The sequence below is a fragment of the Ammodytes marinus genome (assembly GCF_949987685.1).
Source record: "Ammodytes marinus genome assembly, chromosome: 14".
NCBI classification, from domain to species: Eukaryota; Metazoa; Chordata; class Actinopteri; order Uranoscopiformes; family Ammodytidae; genus Ammodytes; species Ammodytes marinus.
Window position 1 is genome coordinate 19,461,412 of NC_137218.1, and position 17,986 is coordinate 19,479,397.

The window sequence follows — 17,986 nt, forward strand, 5'->3', positions numbered from 1 at the left end:
TGAAAAAGTTATTTTTCTAGTTATTTTTCATGTGAATACATTCAGATGGATGTCACATTCAACTCCCATGCACTTTGTTTTCCTGTCACACAGTGCCTACATCTTCCTGTAACGGGCTGGAGCTGACGTTACCACGAAGCCTGCAGTCGTCGCTGGAGGAGCAAGTCTGCCTCATTGCCACTGTACGATTAGTCACTCCACAGTTTCTAAAGGTAAAGACCAGCTCGGATCTGGAAACTTGTGCCTTTGTACAGTTCATACTTTTTTTTTTCTCTGACAGGTTTTTAATATGTGTTTTTCCTGGCTTTAAAAATATGCTGGATTTTAAAGTAAAAGGGCCAGAGGAGATGGATGAATTGGACAGGCTTCAACTCTCCCCCTTCCACTTATTCCAAATTGTAAATGACACTGATTACAGTGATTTGCCAGATGGAATGACTGTTACGACAAAGTCTGGACCATATGGCATTGAAAACTTTTCCCCCCTTCAGATTCTCAGACAAAAGACAAACCCACTGCAAATCCTGTTGTTTATCTGCAGATTTAGAAATAGTGCACTTGTTTTTCACATCGTCTCCCACAGACTAGTTTCAGTTGTCATAAGCTCTCATTCACATTATAGTTGGATGTTCAATGTCACAGCCCTCAGGCAATATTCACATCTCATGTTTCGGCTGTGACTCAAACAAAGACGGTTCAAGTTCAACAAAATGTCCAGGCTCTATTGCCAAGTGCTTTATTCTTAAATGTAAAACATCACATATTTTACTTTTTGAGATCTTTATCTTACATTTTTTATAGTACAAGCATTATACCAACTTTGTAATAAGAATTACATTTGTTCTACAAGGATTAAGTATATATAAACATTGTACTTTGGCTGTTATGCATTAAGGTATTGATGCTTTGAAAACAAGAAATAAAGAAAAAGAAGTAAGACCTCCACCAGCATCATGTAAGGGTAGTTGAATTTAATGGACAAGCTTGGCCTTACTACTTTTGAAAATGAAAATATGAGACAGGTAATTACTTGCTTAGCTGTGAAATCTCAATAATGACTATGTTTTTCTTTTTTCTTTAGGATTTGTGTAATGTTGAAGATCCTTGTGATGAATTCACATCCAGACACAGCCTCGAATGGAAGTTCCTGTTTTTAGATCACAGGTATAAAGATTAGTTTGCTTTTCTTCGCCTTTCACTCCACAGTGTAAATCCTCCCCCATCTAACATGTTTATCATATTCTTCTTTGTTTCAGAGCTTCGCCAATCATCGGCTATTTACCCTTTGAGGTTCTTGGAACTTCTGGCTATGATTACTATCATGTGGATGACTTGGAGCTAATAGCTCAGTGTCATAAGCAGCGTAAGTAACTGTCATGTGTCTGTTGCTTCTCACTTATCAGTAGCCTTCATCATTGGCAGATACAAGTGGCCATCTCTGTAAAATAGTTACATGCATTCTGCACTAGAGCACAGGGGAAGCCTTAACCTGTGGACCCTGAACATAGATCTGATGGGTCTTATTTCTCTCCTCAGTAATGCAGTTTGGAAAGGGGAAATCCTGCTACTATCGCTTCTTGACCAAAGGTCAGCAGTGGATTTGGTTGCAGACTCACTACTACATCACCTACCACCAGTGGAACTCCAAGCCTGAGTTCATTGTCTGCACTCACACTGTTGTCAGGTATGCCTGTTCTGTACATCTGCTGAATGGGATTAGGAATGTTTATAGCAAAGGTGGTAATGGAAAAAAATCAAACAATTTGTTTAGATTTGGCTAGATAATATATACATTTTTTCACCCTCACTCTTTCTATGTGTTGTTTTCCTTAGTTATGCTGAAGTGCGAGCTGAAAGGAGGAGAGAGTGCGGCTTTGAAGAGATGTCTCCGCCTGAGATAGCTCCCTCTTCAGTGAAGGTATGGTCCTCTACATACAGTTTGAAGTTTAACAAGGTCAGTCTATACGTCAAGCTTCAGTGTTGAACCTTGCTTTGTGTTCCAGGCTCAGGAGCTGTACTTGGACATCTGCTCCACTCTGGACCCTCCGCGGGACAGAACAAGCGGCGCACGTTCGGTTTCCTCCCACAGCTCCCGGAAGTCCTCCCACACAGCGTTGTCAGACTCTGCATGTGAGTCACCCTCTCTGCGCCCTAAAGTGTCAATATGTACACAAATCCTGCTGCTGTATGGCTGCAGGAACTGGTGGTGTGTTATTTAAAATCAGCAGAACAAAAGCTATTTTCTCTGTTTAGACCTATATTATAGATTTACAGAAAATATGGGGACTCCTACAGCAACAACAGTAATGCTCAGGCTTTCATTTGGTCCAAAACATTCTGGAAATGGTTGATCATCCCCTTTTTTAATAATTAAATCATAGTTATAGAATCAAATCGGAGAAAAGATTTGAGAAGACTTTGTGATTGGAGGTAAAACCTCTGTAACAAAGCTGAACAGAAGTCTATACAATACCTATCTTAATACAGTATATGTGGGTGAATGTATATGTATGATTAAATGTTTCCGAGGCTAATTTGAGCGCACCCTGTTTAGTTGACCCAACAGTCTCCTTGACTTCATGAAAAAAATATTTTTGGGTTTAACTCAGAGGCAGCAAGCAATGGCTAGTGCCTCAGCAGTATCGTCAAAGAAGCAGAAATTATGCATTTCGCCACAGAAGAGCTATAGTTATAAAGCTTTCCAAAATTATGGAAGACTAACATTTCATTGCTAATTAAAATCCCAGTCCAGTGTTTGATAAATATTTTATGTGCTTCTTTGCAACAAAGAGCATGAGGAAATGTCTGTCCTTTAATGCGTAATCTTTGAAGGAAGGAGCATATGGGCTATAAACAAAAATATAGATAAAATGTTTTATTGTTTGTTTTTCTTGAAAAAGTGCAGAGGGGGACGAGTAATTTTTTCCCACCTACAGTCCTCTTCTCAGGTGTAATGTATAATCATCGACCATCAGCGGGTAGATCAGTAGCCTATTTGTAGCCTGAGTGTGGGTAACATTTTTCCTCCAAGCGGTCGCTGCTGCTTGTAAAGCACATTGCTGGGAAAACAGGATTGGAGGCAGTCAAGGAAGTAGTACAGATATTTCCCATTAGGGAAAGCAGACTGTTAAAATAATGGTGCACCTGGTAGCATACACACTGTATCCCACTCAAGAAATACTTTGGATGTATCTTGCCTTTTGTCGTAGGCAGTAATCTAGTGTTTAGTGGTGACCTGTTGTCTCTTCTGTAGCAGCAAACTCCTACACAGAAGCCTGTACACCATCATGGCAGTCTGCTTCCATCGGGACAGAGAAGACATCTACCAGACACCAACCTAGAAGTTCAAAGGTCAGTTCATACCAAATGTTTATGTCGGTATTTCTGCCCTTGGAGATAAAATAGTCAGTGGGGAAACAACTGCACAACATGGACACAATATCATGTCACAGATTGTTCAAAATTAAAAATAAAAAACTCTTGTAATTTTCTCCTGTAGACGCCAAGACGAAATTCCTTTGACCTCGTTCCCCAAATGAGCCTCCCCCTTTCTCCCACCTGCAGCAAGCACTCCACAATGGTTAGTGTTTAGACCTCTTCTCCTGCCCGTGCCTTCCTCTACTCCGTTTGCCTACAATGTCATTGTTATGACCGTTGCTGCTGTATGTGCTTTTGTTCTTAATCAGTCGCTTGTGACTTCAGTGCCACTAAGCATAGTTATAAGATTGAATCATAAAACCAAAACATAATTTTACCTGAAATGTGTATTTTATTTTGTTGTTTTCCTTTTATTGCTTGTATACTTATCAAATGTCCTATTTTATGACCAATTTCACAAAAAAACCATAGGAGCACTGATGTGTTTTTTTCCCCATCACAAGAATAAACCATTACGTGACCCAACTGATTATCTCGTCAAAAGCCACATCTTCAGTAGCTTCGTCTGAAAAAAAGAAAAAAGAAAAAGAAAAGACATAATAGAGGACAAAAGGTTTTCATGTTTTTCTCATTTCCATTCCTCACTGTCTTTTCAGTCACAGCAAACACAGCAGCAGCATCAGCAGCAGCAGCAGCAGCAGCAGCAGCAGCAGCAGCAGCAACAGCAGCAGCAGCAGCAGCAGCAGTCTTCGTCGTCGGTGTACGAGCTGCCGCAGCCTCAGCTCTGTGTGATGAACCAGCTGAAGGAGCAGCTGGAGGAGAGGACGCGCATTCTGCAAGCTGACATTAAGACGCAGCAGCAGGAGCTGCACGACATTAAGGAGAAGCTTCACCTCGCTAATCTCCAGGTAACACTCGCACAAGGATGAATCACTCAGCCAGCGGTCAGACCTTTTCATTAAAAAAAAACGAATAACTAAAAAGACAGGAAGTGTGGTTTCCTGCGTTAGGGAAATGTAAAAAAAAAAATTCGGGGCAGCCACGGACTTTCAGGCATGCTCATATCAGCTGTTAAGGAAATTCAAGATCATGTTGTAAGCTTGCCTTACCTAACTTCTCGCAGTAACGGCGTAATGGCCCCACCAAGAGGCCGGCTCTAACTAGTTCACCCAGTATTCTAATGACAACATGACCCACATAACATGCACGGAGAAGAGACTGTCTGTGTTCGTATAACAAAGACCTTTCATTGCCTCCTGGATGTGAAGCATTTGAGACATATTTCTAGTAGTTAACAGGATTTTTTTATGAAAAGAAAAAACGTGAGCAAATTAAATGGCGTTTTTTTCTTCTTATAAATAGAGGATGAATGAATATTCTCTTTTTATGTTCTGTTTGTGTGCGTCAGATGTTGTTACAGCAACCTGCCCACAATGAATTTGGGCAGGCTCAGCAGCCACAGCCCCAGCAGCAGGGCTTGGGCAGGCCTTCCCAGCAGAGCCAGTCGGGGGTGATCAGGCAGCTCTCAGCCCACCCTAAAGCAGCGTCCTGCGGGACCCACAGTTCATCCCCTCACTCGCTCCTGAGAGAAAGCAGCTCACCTGCAACACAGGTATAGAGCTACGTTTAAGACGCAGCTGATGGAAAGCTGTCCTCTAATGTTCAGAGGATAATATTGAGTCTTGAGTTATCTTCAGTCATTAGCGACTAATGACTCGTAGCCTACGTTAGAGCTCACAGCACATCAGGAGGCAGGTTATGGATGAACGTCAATCTATTATTGAAAAATATAGGTGGTCACAACAGGTGGTGGCTTGGTATTAATTTTTCCTGTAGCAACTGCTTGCACTCATTTGCATTGTAGCAAGAACACACAGAAACCTGAAACCTAAATTGTCAAGAATGACTGCGGTTTCGGGTCATGGATGGAATTTAACCCTGAACTTGGTTAACATCACAACTGTTTGTGCTTCTGCCTCTACTGCATTGTATTCTCACGTGCAAAGAAAGTACGGACATATTAGGGGTTTTGTCATCTGACATTGGGTTTTATAGGCTGTATGTATGTATTTCTTGAAGGTCCAGCAGAGGGCACAGCAGAGGCAGCCACAGCTAGTGAGCGTGCCCATGCAGACCAACACAAGTCTGACCATGCCCTTCTACAGCAACCCCATGATGTTCTCTCAGAACAACACCAGGTCTCTGCAGGACGCAAACCAAAGACACACGGACAGCGAGTTCAACCAAGACGGACCACTACGGTGAGAGCACTCAACATTACCAAATGTGAAATTCAGAGACTCTTAAAACACAGTTGCCAATGTCGGTCACTATGGTCATTTTTATGAATATGCATTCGCAGTTTCCATACATACGCAGCACGTGTATGAGCAGTTAGCAGGGAAAACATCTACCCTCAACTGGTTGACATCAATTGGGCATTAGTTAGTTTTAACCCTATATATGCGGAATCTTTAGTAAATGATATTGTTACTTAGAATTTTGTTTTCTTATTTCAGGAAGAAAGATCTTCTGTTCAAAGACACACCAGTGTTTTAATGTACAGATTGATTTCTTCCAGTAACACATTTTTATGTCGTGCAGCATGCTCCTCAACCAGCCAACGCAGACGCTTGTTCCCACTAGCAACGTCACCACGCAGCCTTCCCAATGCAACATGGGCATCTCCCAAACCATGTGAGAAAATGCTCGATTAGACTGCACACCCACACCCACACACGTCTGTTTGTGTGGTGTTATTTCATATGGTGCCCGAGTTAATTCATTGTGCCCTCCCCCACACAGATATACATTGGAACAGCAGATCGTCGCCCCTTCGTTCTCCATGCAACAGGTCAACTGCAACGCTGTCCTGGTACCCTCCCCAGTCTTCACGTCCCCCATAATGATCCCACACAACAGTTTCATCTCAAACCAGTCCCATTCAGCCTACCACACTCAGCTACAGGCCTCTCAGCACTCCCTGCAGCTACAACAGCCCCAGCAGTTCTTTCAGGTACCACGCCCTGCGCTGTGTGAAAGGTGTTGTTGTCCATAGTTTTTTTTAAAGCATATCTCTGACTACAACTACAGTAGCTTGTGATGGATTGCTGCTGCTCCGTTTAGTTACCCAAGGTATTATATTGACTAATTTATGATAATTTTAGGCAATACACTGCATCTGATTCTCTAGTTACCACAGCAACAAGCTACTGTGTAATTACCACAGGCTGTACACAAAAATATCTGTTATTTTCAAATAATTGCGAAAGATCTGCTGTGGAACAAAGTTGTAATGTGAGCTCAAATTATTTAGGTCAGACTTACAATTGCGTTATGCTGAAATATGTTCTCCAGATTTGCCAGTGTGTCCGAAAGTGATAATACCAACTATTAAAAAAATGTGTTTACAAAAGCCTTTAGATACTCTCATAGTATGTGTTTGCATTTAGAGATGGACAACATGTATAATATTTTGCTATTTATTTTGCATCTCAATCAGGAATTAGATTATCAATGGTTCAAGGAAGATTTCACAGATAAAACTTGCATTAATTTTTTTCTTTTGTGTTCACAGATGACTCAAGGACTTGTACACGGTGGATCTACTCCAGCATTCTTACACACCGCTAATGTCCCACAGCAAAGCACTCTGGGATACATCCAGCAGCAGCCACAAACACAGCAAGTGCCGCAAGCACAACAGCAACAGGTGCAACAGCAACAAAGGCAATACCAACATTCCCAAAACCAGACTGGCAGTGTTTCAGACTTCCGAAACATGCTGACCCGGTAGCGCCATGGACAGCGTTAGAGCGCTGAGAACTCCCACTATGTTGTCGCCGTGTAGGAGGCAGCACGTTGTGGCTTTTGGAAGTCAAACTTGACGCCAAATTCCAAAGTGGAAAATGCTCACGAGTGGAAAATTGCTTTTAGTGACTTTACTTTTTGATGTGAAGCTGCCCTTTCAGAAGGAGCCATTTTGTACATTACTGGAGTGAAAACCACAATCAGAGGCTACACCGGCCCGCCGTCACCTCTGAGGTTCTGTGCATTCTCGTCAATCATTGAAATTGATGAAAGAAGTGGATTATCAAAGCTCTCAAACACCACTTTCACACGTTTACATGTGGAAGTTTTTCCATCTTACAAAGATAGTTTCCTTCTACGTGTCTGCTTGCACTTTGGTACCACCCCCCTACCCCAAAGTAGAATATTTATTTTTGCCCGTGGATTTATACTCTTTTTGACTAACTTATAATGGCTTAATAGTGGTATTATTTTACAGACCTACAGCCCGACACCCCTTCCACAGTGACATGAAGTCATCCTGGTCAGATTGATTTTCGTTCCAGTTAAAATGGTTCATTTTATGAAGGGATTAAGGTGCATGGGAACCCTACGTCAAAGTGTGTTTCAGTTGGCAAACATCACAACGTTGCTACTATTTTGTCCATAATACAGTGATTTGCTACAGGTATGTTCATGTTCAAGTCACAACACGGGGTTTAATATGAAACACGCAATGGTCAGATGACCATTATATCTAAAATCAGGTTTTGTAAGAATAGAGGTAAAACACTGCAAAATTATTAGAAAAAGGTCTATCTAGATTTTTAAAGCCTCAATCTGTGACTGGGCTACGAGACGGGGGAGAGGGAGAAATATGTGCCTTTAACCATGGTGCGTCCATGATGGGTCTGAGGGTTTTGTCTGATTACGGCTTTAAAAATCCAGCTCAGGTCCATTTGGAATACAAAGCTATATTTTCATAGGTCATAATTCATTATTTTCTGCATCAGATTTACACAAAGGACATCTAGATTTGTAATGGATATATTGGATGACTTTTGCAACCTTCACATGAACAAACTATTTTTGAAATCTTTCTGTAATGATAGTAACCAAGATTAATTTAACCATTGAATGAAACCCCATTGAAATAATTTCTTGTTTATTTATTAAATATATATTTAAATAAAAAAAGATATACGTATATAGGAGGAATACACTAGTTTTATAGTCATGTAACTTCTTATTGATTTTATTTGCTCATTTAGACATCAAAAGGTCAACACTGGTCTTGATGTCACCCCACCAGGGTTAATGGTTTTCCGCATAATATTATTTGGCTCACTGTAGTTCTCCAGACCACAATACAACAAACTGCTGCAGAACTATAAGCTTGGTGATTTGAATATCAGTTAGAAATGATTTGGGAGAGATTTTTCCTGCTACCTGGAAACAGTATTACCCAGTTCGGCTGTGACCGCTATTTTGTATTCTTTTGTTTTACCGTCGTAGGCTTCAATCATGACCAAGTGAACAAAACATTGCTTCCTGCTATGAATGTGATCCAACCGGGAAAACAAAGATAATAAAGATATTGCTTTCAAAACATAATCAACTCCACTGGCTTAGTGTGTAAAACATCATACAGCTACAGTGATGACAAAAGCAAAACATTATTTTAAGCAAACTTTGAAGTTTTAAGCATCAAACTTTCAAGTTGTCTGAGGAGTCGGTATTTCAAGATTTTACATTCTTATTTCATAATGTGCTGTTTTTTTTGTGAGACAATCTTCGGGGTCCATCTTAGTTTTTGAGGGAAATTGTTTTATGTTTGGTTGGAAAATTCTTGCTGCGATACATACAACTGCCAATCAGCTATAGTCACTACACTCCTTTCTTAAACAGTCATTTGACTATGACCATATTTATAAGCTAACATAATTTTGCATTCTGCCTTCTTGAGAGACAGTGTTTGTCAGATGAATGGTAGCATGACATTGGGCGTGTATTGGTGGGGCTGGATTGGCAGTCAAGCGACGTCCAGGAATTGAAACTCTGAAAGCACTTATACCTACTTCTCTCTTGTTTATGTACGAAAACTGCCAGTCTGACCTATCAATTAAAAACAAATTTAACCTTAAATTTGTTCCTGGGTCACAAAGTTGTTTTAGATAGCTAAGCAGGAAAAACAAGTCAAGTCAAGTGTGTGTCCTGAAATTCTCACTGTGGAACTTGTGCTACACTTTATAAAAAAGCCTCACTTCATGCTCATTATGACAGTTTGGTCTCAGCCATCTCAGCAGTACACGTTCATGTTAGCTATGGCATGAACCCTTTTAAGACTGGTGCTGTTCATATTGGACTCAACTGTTTGAACGTTTTCAACGTGTATGTTCAGTGCCGTTTTACACTTTCCTATGTGCAATGTCAATTTGAAAAAAAGAATGTTAATTTATACTATTTTAAATGTTTCAGAAAAGATGTATAATGTATATAGAGGTGTATAATAAGCCACTGTACCATGTAAATTATATGGAAGTATTTTTTTAATGACATTGTCCTAACATTCCTTCAGCCCTTGATATCAGCAGTATCTTTCTTTTTTAGGGTACACGATGTGTCCAGTGAAGAAGACAATAATTATAATGATTTCACAGGACTTTGTCTGAATGGGAACGTAATGCAATTTGTTAGTTTTTCCGTAAAAAACAAAACTCTGGAGTAAAGGGTCATGGGTTGACTTCATCATCTAAAAAGATTAAATGAAGAATCGAAATCCTGTCGGAAAGAATTTCAGGCACTTTATAGAGTTCACATCAGGGCACAGGAACAGCTGTCCAGCTGTGTGGTTGCTGCTAGTAATAATAGCTTTAGAAAGTAATCCAGCCAAAGCTGACTGAAGTGGACATGCAAAAAGTCATGGGTTTTAGTTTTTTTTAGCTTCTATGAAAAAGTGCAATTGTACATCATCATCAGAATATGTCTTTTAGAGGGCTGGGTGAAGTCTGTCTCCCTTTATGTATTTCTGAGCATCCAGTGGTATAGCAACAGTAAAGTGACTGCCCATAAGCTCAGCTCAGCCAGCTACTCAGAGGTGCCATAGGTGACCACATTCTTATTTCGGTTCATTACTAAGTTTTATTTTAACTACTGCAACAAAAAAAAGAAGTGTTTTGGAAAATTGCAACTTTGCAGAAAGCCAACCTTTCAGTCAAGCGCATTGAAATTGACCCTTCAGGATGTTTACCATCTCAACACATCATTCATAAAAGGTTTCAGTCCATGTTTGTCTACAAAACATCTGTTATCATACTCGTGTTACTGACTTTTAAAGAAGTATTTAGGGAAATTCAGCTCATTAAATGAAATTGTGAGTGAACTGTGTTGATATAGTTCACATGCTCCAGTTATGAGTTTAGCCCCAAATTATTTTGCTTTGGGCAAATTACCTGTATTTCTGCCAGCTGTTTGGATGTGTGTATTGTTTCACAGTAATCACTGTAAATTATCCATCTGCTCAGTCGGCACTGAGTTAAAATGCTCTCCCCAACAGTAGCTGCCGCACCTCCTCCTCCCTCATCTTTCAAAATGCTTTCTTCTTCATGGGGTTTTTCATTGATGGTCACTGTTTCTGAAGGCATGTGATTTCAATCACGTTTAACTTGAACTTTTCTGATTTGTGAAATAATGAGTGACACCTTAAATGTGAGAGTGGGCAGTCAGATCAATGCTTTCTCTGTAAGATTTGCCAGGACAGGACATGAACAAAACAGACCTGGTTAGCGGTCATTTCTGCAGTTTCAGTGCAGAAACAGACGCTGAATATATTGTATAATAGAATGTAAAAAGTTTAAAGTAAATAGTTGTTTATTTTATGTCACATAGATTACATATGTATGTTACATGATTTTAAAATTAAAGTAATTTTGTAACAGATAATCAAGTGTCTTATTAGAGGAGGCAAGGCTTTTTTGTGTTGAAGTTGGTGTTGCACAGTCACTTGTATGGCTTGTTTTTGTTCTGTATTTACCATCAAAATAAGCTTTAAAAATATCGGTAATATTGTTTTAAAAGAAATTAACAAATTAAGTTTACATTCGAAAATATCTTGATAATAATTGTTATAGTGAGTCTATTTATAAATCAACCTGGACATTGTGAAATATTTGAAAATAAATATTTTTAAACATATGTATTGTTATTCTGAGCAAACTGTTTACATGGAAAATTATTGATGTATAAGACTGTTTCTAAACTGTGTATTTCTTAGAGCAAAAAACCGTATTTTCACATCATGAAGCTAGGTGAGAATTTATCTATGAAAAAAAGAGTAAAAAAAAAAGGTTTGAATTTAAAATAAATATTGTGTAACAGTTCTTTAATGCTCGTCTGACACAAAACTCTCTCTTTATTCTAAGCCACTAACTTAAAACCTTGTTTGTTGATAGCTCATTGATCAGATTTTTGTTTTAACATTACATGACAGAGCGGAGGGGAGCCCATATGAGCCATTGTCACACATCGCTGAGGTTTGATTTTCAATTCACAGTGATTCATTTGAAAGCAGCAATCCTAGAATACCATTCCTTTTTCTAAATGACACGTACACAGAACGATTTGTAGAGTACAGTTTATTTGTAGCCTGAGCAACATCTGTCAGTCATAGTAAAATACACAGCAGAATTCTGATGGTGATAAAATATGCAATTTCAGTATTTCAAAAATAAAATGCGTCTCTCTTCAAAAGATTAAAGCATTATTTACAAGGTATGTGACATTAACTGTACATGTGTTATTATCAAATAATTAACAAGTATCAATTTGAGGTTTGGTTGAAGGGCATTGCTCTTTTTCTATCCAAAATGACTTTCTCATTACATGATCGGGTGCTATATACAGTACATCCAAGTTATTATTATTATTTTTATGGTATGCAGATAATGATTACAAAACCTGAAGACTTCAGTGAAGGCTCTTTTGTACCTCCTAGTTGAAACAAACCTCACTAGGTCACTCTGTACACCTTGTTGACCAGGACTTCCACCTTATCTCCACCCAGATGACAAAGGTCCAAAATACACACAACATGTGTGTCCTCCAACTCCCTGGCAGTCACTAAGATCTCCTCTGCAAGACAAACATTTCAGAATTATTACAATTTGATTCTATTTATTATTATATTTTATATGTATTGACTTGTTTGCTGAACGGTTTTGGGTCATCCCCTCCACAAGTGTGGTGGTTACCTGGCTCGGGAATTGTGGCTTGGCTGTGGTTGGCAGTGTCACTGAGAGGGCAAAGGAAGCCTGATGAAAGGCAGGTAAGCATCGTGTTGCCATGGGGATCCTGACGAAGCCCCACAGCCCTGGGCTCATCTGAGCTCACAACAGGAAAGTACGCAGCATCAACGGCTATCTGCTTGTTTATACCTGTCAAAAAGATAATGTCACAACTCACAATAAGACAACGCCATGTTTAACTACACAACTTGTAGTAAATGGAATGGACGGCATTGAATTGAAAATAGCAATGAGGTAGACTTATCGTAATATCACCTTGTCAGATGGATTATGGAATTTTTTAAACAGGAGTCAGACCTATGACTGTACATTTGGTGTCCTCTGATAGCAGGTAAACAAATAATTGATATAAGTAAGGGTCATATAATAAAGGTCAGTTAGCTCGGTGTAACTGAATAAGACAGCAATCTCTTTTCAACTTGAGAGAGCTACAGTAGACCAAGGACTAAATTCTCTGAATAAATGAGACTAAATGTTACGCAGGAAAGGAGGCTGTTTTGTCCCACTGGTTGGACAACAGACAGAAATGTATTTTTCTTGTGAGTCACATATCAGCATGATTCTTAAAATGACAATTCACCTAATATTGTTACTTGGTAGTATCCTGGAGAAGCCAGAGGTGTGATGGTGTCTGTGGTTTGCTCTGGTGTCCACCGTGTTGGCTGAAGGTTACTTCTCTGGAGGAGGACGTCTTTGTCCTCAATGGTGAACCTCCGAGAGCAGCTCTCTTGGTACAGACCACCGTGACACAAATGTTCGGTGACTCCTTGTCGTTGCTTTAGCCAAGTGCTGCTTTCCCAGGATAATGCATCAGGGTCTAGCGGAAAAACAAACACGTTAGTGTATCAGAAAACAAAAGGGTACGCCGCATTTAAACTGTAGCTCCTATAATGCACCTTGATCTTGATGCTCCACATCCTGAGCCTCCTCGGTATCAGAGTCACCCTCTTCTTCCTCCTCTGGCTGCTCTTGTTCTTCCTCTCTATGTGTAAGACCAGCCCTCCTGCAGAAGCACGGATACATGAGCTCAGAATGCTTCAAATGGGTTTATGATCAAAACTACCTGCACAGTTTACTCTACCTTTTTGCTGCTGCGCTACGAAGATTTAAGGGAGACTGCACGGTTCTGGAAAACACGTTGATGAGTTACATTAAATGAATGAATTTAATTCAGGCTTTACACTCCGCTAGTTGAAATGTCCTCCTAAATAGCTACAAATGTAAAGTAAAATAAATGATTCGATATCACCCTCACAAATCCAAAAATTAGGATTCATACCTATTTGGAAATCTCCTTTTCCTCCTGATCGCAAGAGGAGGTGTTGAACTCGTAGCTGACGTCTGCTCAGCTGTTGAGGGATGACTGTGTGAGTCTGGTACAGCTTCAGTAGAAACATCCGGCGCCTGCACAAAAACCAGTTGACTTATTTTACAGTTTTAGGGTTACGGTACTACTTTTGAAAAGATGCTTTGAAATAATGGCCAATCTATTACGTCTTTGTCTTCTGTTCCTGTAGACTGTGTGGTCTTTGGGTGTTTCATGTAGCGCACTGCTGTGATCTCTCCTTGAATTGCAAGTGTTTTATGTTCCCGATATTGCAGGGTCTCTAACTCCCTCTTCAGGTCAGCTGCAGCAACCAGAGGAGCTTGAGCTGAAGATGGAGCATAAAAGGTTTTTAAAATAACTTTCATATCCTGAAAATATAAAAATATAAGCTAGACGATTGTTTTTTTTGGAGGCAATGACTGCAATTAGTGCGTTCCAAAATGTAACTGTAGCACATGAGAAGCCATTAAAACAAAACTGTTTTTCCTCCTCACCTGAGGTATCTGACATTGAATGGGTGCATATTTGTGGTGGGTGAGGGAAGCAATAGTGACCGCCGACAGCAGTTTTCTGGAGGACAACGTTGTCCTTTAGAGTTTTAGTCCACTGGATAAAACTCTTCACCTTGGGGTCACTCACATAGGGTTGACCTTTGTGGTAGCCTATTGATGGAAGCAATTGACATGCAGTTTAGTTCTACCTGCAGTGACTTACAGTGTACCAAAATACATGTATTAGGTTTCAGGTAGGTTTTGTTACAGCTGTGCTTACCTGTGATAAAGGTCTCCGTCTCGAAGCTGCTTGTGAGGTATGGCAACGAGTCTTCCACTTGACAAACTCTCATCTGAGTGCACACCAGGTAGGTCACTGTGGAGGAGACAATGGCAGATTCAACAGAGTAAGTGGAAATGCTTACAGGTTTCGAGAGCAAAGCTATTAGACAGGAGCAGATCCTGTTGACTTACTTGGGCATATACGACTGAAGATTTCTGGTTGAGAAGAGGAAAAAACCTCAAGGATAAAGGGGTGGCCAGAGGTTCCATCCACTGCATGGATCCAGCGATACGTCCAGTATTTTTCTGGACCTGAAAAAAAACAATCACCAATAACTAAATACAATTTTAAGAGCAGATTTATGTACGCTTAAAAACTTCCAGTTCACAGATAAGACATTCTTACACTTCTTACCCTTATTCCCCTTACTCTTCAGTCTTTCAACACGACCAACAAATGTTACCAAACCAATAACATCACATGCAGAATTGTTGGATAATTTTTCCAACTCCGACCTGTAAGATAAATATATAACATGCTGTATAAACAGAATAATGATAATGAATACACTAACGTCTTTGGTATCTGAATAAAGCAAAACAAAGCAAACAAAAAAATTGCACAGCATGCAAACCTCAGGTCTTAGACTAAGATAAACAAATGGGAAACTTTATATCAATAAATGCACATGTCTTACCTAGTGGTGAACTGGTAGGTAACCTCAGGCAGCCCCCACTGAGGCATTACACTCTTAGGTGAGACCACAGTGATGAGTGAAGCTGGCTTGCGAGGGTTCAGGCAGATTTCTGGCAGACATACATGTGAAGAACAATGGAAAGTTTCAGTTTCAGTACACACGGGATAACCTGTGGTTTACCAGTGCTTTCAAATCAGGATTAAATTACAACAATCTTTTTAGAATTTGTGCAACTTTTTCATAAAAACAAAACAAAACAAACTTAAACACAAAACGTTTGGACTAAACTTCAAACAGCAAGACTTGGGTAGGCAGTTCTGTACATACCTACAGAGTCAAAGGTCTTCATTCTGTGATGGTCCATTCGCGGATGAGAGCGGTTTGAATAACTCTGCTTCATGGTGTATTCTTTGAGATACAACACTGTGCCTACATTCAGTCTTTGGTAAAACTCTGGACAAAGTTCGTTCCAAAGCACAAGGGACATTGTCCCACTCTGGTCGGCAACTTCAAAGTAGGTCTGACAAATGATGAGATTAAAAACAGGTAGAAAAATAAGAAATTTGAAAGTGAGATCCTGTTCCATTCTTGGTACTGAGGCGCCAAACTCTTACATTCAAACTCACCTGGTAGGGGTAATCTATCTTGAGCCCAAACTTCCCATAATACCGTAATCTGGATTTGTGTATGATCTTCACTAGTAGAGGGAGAGGTTTCCATGTGTTTCTAAAGGATGACTCCAGACTACGAAGAAGAGTAATCTTGGACACTGTTGAAAAGACCACATTGCAGACAACATACCATCATAATTTCACTGCAATTACGTTGCTAAAGGCCATGCACACATTAATATAAAACAAATTGTAAAGGAAAATAATTGTATTTTTCACCCCAGTAAATCTAAGATAAGTACACAGATAGATGTAGGTGTGTGTGTGTGTGTGTGTGTGTGTGTGTGTGTGTGTGTGTGTGTGTGTGTGTGTGTGTGTGTGTGTGTGTGTGTGTGTCTTTGTCTCACCGTCCAGCACTGTGTCAGATGAGGGACACCCCGAGGTCCACACACCTCCCTCCGGGTCGTCGTTGTTCCACAGAGACAGGTAATGTTTGCGGCTCAACTGAAGTGGGACGTCGCTCTGCAGCACCACACTACTCTCCATGCCGTGCCTGACCAGCATGGGCAGTGATCTGACATCCTTTACGGAGGGCAGGACGGCAGACGCCCCCTCCGAACCGCACCTGAGCTGCTCAAGGCAAATGTAACCGTGTCCCAGCCACCTCTCGTTGTAAACAAAAGAGCACTGCGTGATGCTGATGTCGGTCCCTGTCCTCAGGGTGTTCGTGTGCACCAGGTGGTTTAAACTTGGATGGACAAAGCATTTAGCTCTCCACACTCCGTCGGTGACCGTCACATCGTAGCTGTAGCTGTCGAGCTGATGCCCCTCAGTTTGCTCAGATAAATACCTCTGCAATGTGAGGACAGCGACGGGACCCACCTCCCCATCCGTTAGTTTTAGGCTCCGTGTAGAGGATAACCGCTCCAACATCCTCTGGAGAAAAGACACCGGTGGTGGACCAGTAACAACCGTAGAACAAGACGAGTTGTCCTCCATTGTAACAATGGACCTAGGGATTGTAACCTTGTAACCCGTTGGAAAGCTGCTGTGTTGCTGCCGATATATCACCGCATCATAACACGTTAGCTTGTCGGCTAACTAACGTCTTCCTGACAGTATTAGAAAAAATGTCCTACTCGCGCAGAGCCACTATTGTTATCTTTGAAAAAAAGTACTATACAAGTTCCCGTATAACTGTTATTTTACCGCAAAATTCTCATTTAGCTTTATGATGTGAAAAAACGGTGTTTTATTATTTGGCTAACCGAAGTAACAGTGACAGGCTAACGATAAAAACAAAACCCGGGTGCTGTTTGATTGCGTCACTATTCACCTTAAACACCAAACAGTGGGCTAAAGAGAAATATATATTAATAAGTCAGAGTTAAACTTAATATGTTAAATGTTAGTTCACAAATTCTTTAGTCTCATCTGAAAACTATTATGCTAATGCTGACAGAAAGTTTATTTTTTTAAATTCCGCGCGGTACAGGGTCGGATCAGATCTTACCTGACGTCATCAACGCGCCAGAGTGCGTTGTGGATGGGCGGGATGGGCGACTGTAGTTTCAACCATGGAGGTTTCAACTGGGTTAAATTTACTAGAATTTACAAAACAAGTCATAACCAGAAAGCACGATTCTTTTTCAACCTAAATACAATTTTATTAGTTATTGGTTTCACACTCGCTGCTAGGTGATATTTTTTACGTTTTATTTTTTAAATTATATTTATCTAGGCTATCTATTTGTCCTTCCCTCGGGGGTTATCAAAACATCGTAAGGACTCTTTGGAATACTTAAGCCTATAGGCTGTTATGCAACCATTTCAATGCAAACAATTCATATTCCTAATCAAGTGCACTAAAATGTTGTGTACTAAACAGATGTAATACCTGCGAGAACTTGGCCACTAGGGGGCAGCACACACCAGACGTTTAAAACGGGAATTGTAGCCTATTGTTAATCTAGAAAAAAAATTAAATATTGTAAAATGCTTGTGTGAAAAACACTTCAACGCTGTAAAACATTGCAAAATCAATTTAAAGATAGGCCAAAAGTTTATATTAGATATCTGAAATTAAATTACGAGTAGTATGAGTTAG

General features: G+C 40.1%; 2 protein-coding genes across 6 annotated transcripts in view; one reads left to right on the forward strand and one right to left on the reverse strand.

The window, feature by feature from the left end:
• The window catches only part of npas2 (neuronal PAS domain protein 2), a 37,510-nt gene extending 26,169 nt beyond the window's left edge, over positions 1–11,341 (forward strand). For 2 of the 5 annotated variants that reach the window (XM_080040791.1, XM_080040790.1), the window contains exons 9-22: positions 94–212; positions 1,082–1,164; positions 1,257–1,363; positions 1,537–1,684; positions 1,834–1,918; positions 2,004–2,130; positions 3,254–3,351; positions 3,500–3,580; positions 4,035–4,286; positions 4,787–4,990; positions 5,458–5,639; positions 5,983–6,075; positions 6,184–6,394; positions 6,956–11,341. In XM_080040791.1, the coding sequence (XP_079896917.1) occupies positions 94–212; positions 1,082–1,164; positions 1,257–1,363; positions 1,537–1,684; positions 1,834–1,918; positions 2,004–2,130; positions 3,254–3,351; positions 3,500–3,580; positions 4,035–4,286; positions 4,787–4,990; positions 5,458–5,639; positions 5,983–6,075; positions 6,184–6,394; positions 6,956–7,174 (2,009 nt within the window). In that variant the 3' untranslated portion in view covers positions 7,175–11,341. The remainder of the gene's footprint in view (positions 1–93; positions 213–1,081; positions 1,165–1,256; positions 1,364–1,536; positions 1,685–1,833; positions 1,919–2,003; positions 2,131–3,253; positions 3,352–3,499; positions 3,581–4,034; positions 4,287–4,786; positions 4,991–5,457; positions 5,640–5,982; positions 6,076–6,183; positions 6,395–6,955) is intronic. The other 3 variants (XM_080040792.1, XM_080040793.1, XM_080040794.1) reach the window with 3 other exon arrangements.
• A 475-nt stretch (positions 11,342–11,816) lies between these two features.
• Positions 11,817–17,155, reverse strand: radx (RPA1 related single stranded DNA binding protein). Its single transcript, XM_080040688.1, has 15 exons — positions 16,287–17,155; positions 15,895–16,037; positions 15,596–15,788; positions 15,269–15,377; positions 14,986–15,086; positions 14,763–14,882; positions 14,569–14,664; positions 14,292–14,459; positions 13,965–14,122; positions 13,750–13,874; positions 13,552–13,596; positions 13,367–13,473; positions 13,051–13,287; positions 12,417–12,599; positions 11,817–12,297 (listed from the first exon to the last, which is right to left on the reverse strand). Exons 1-15 carry the CDS (start codon positions 16,876–16,878, stop codon positions 12,176–12,178), a joined length of 2,499 nt encoding a protein of 832 aa, XP_079896814.1. The 5' UTR covers positions 16,879–17,155; the 3' UTR covers positions 11,817–12,175.
• Positions 17,156–17,986: the final 831 nt, after the last annotated feature.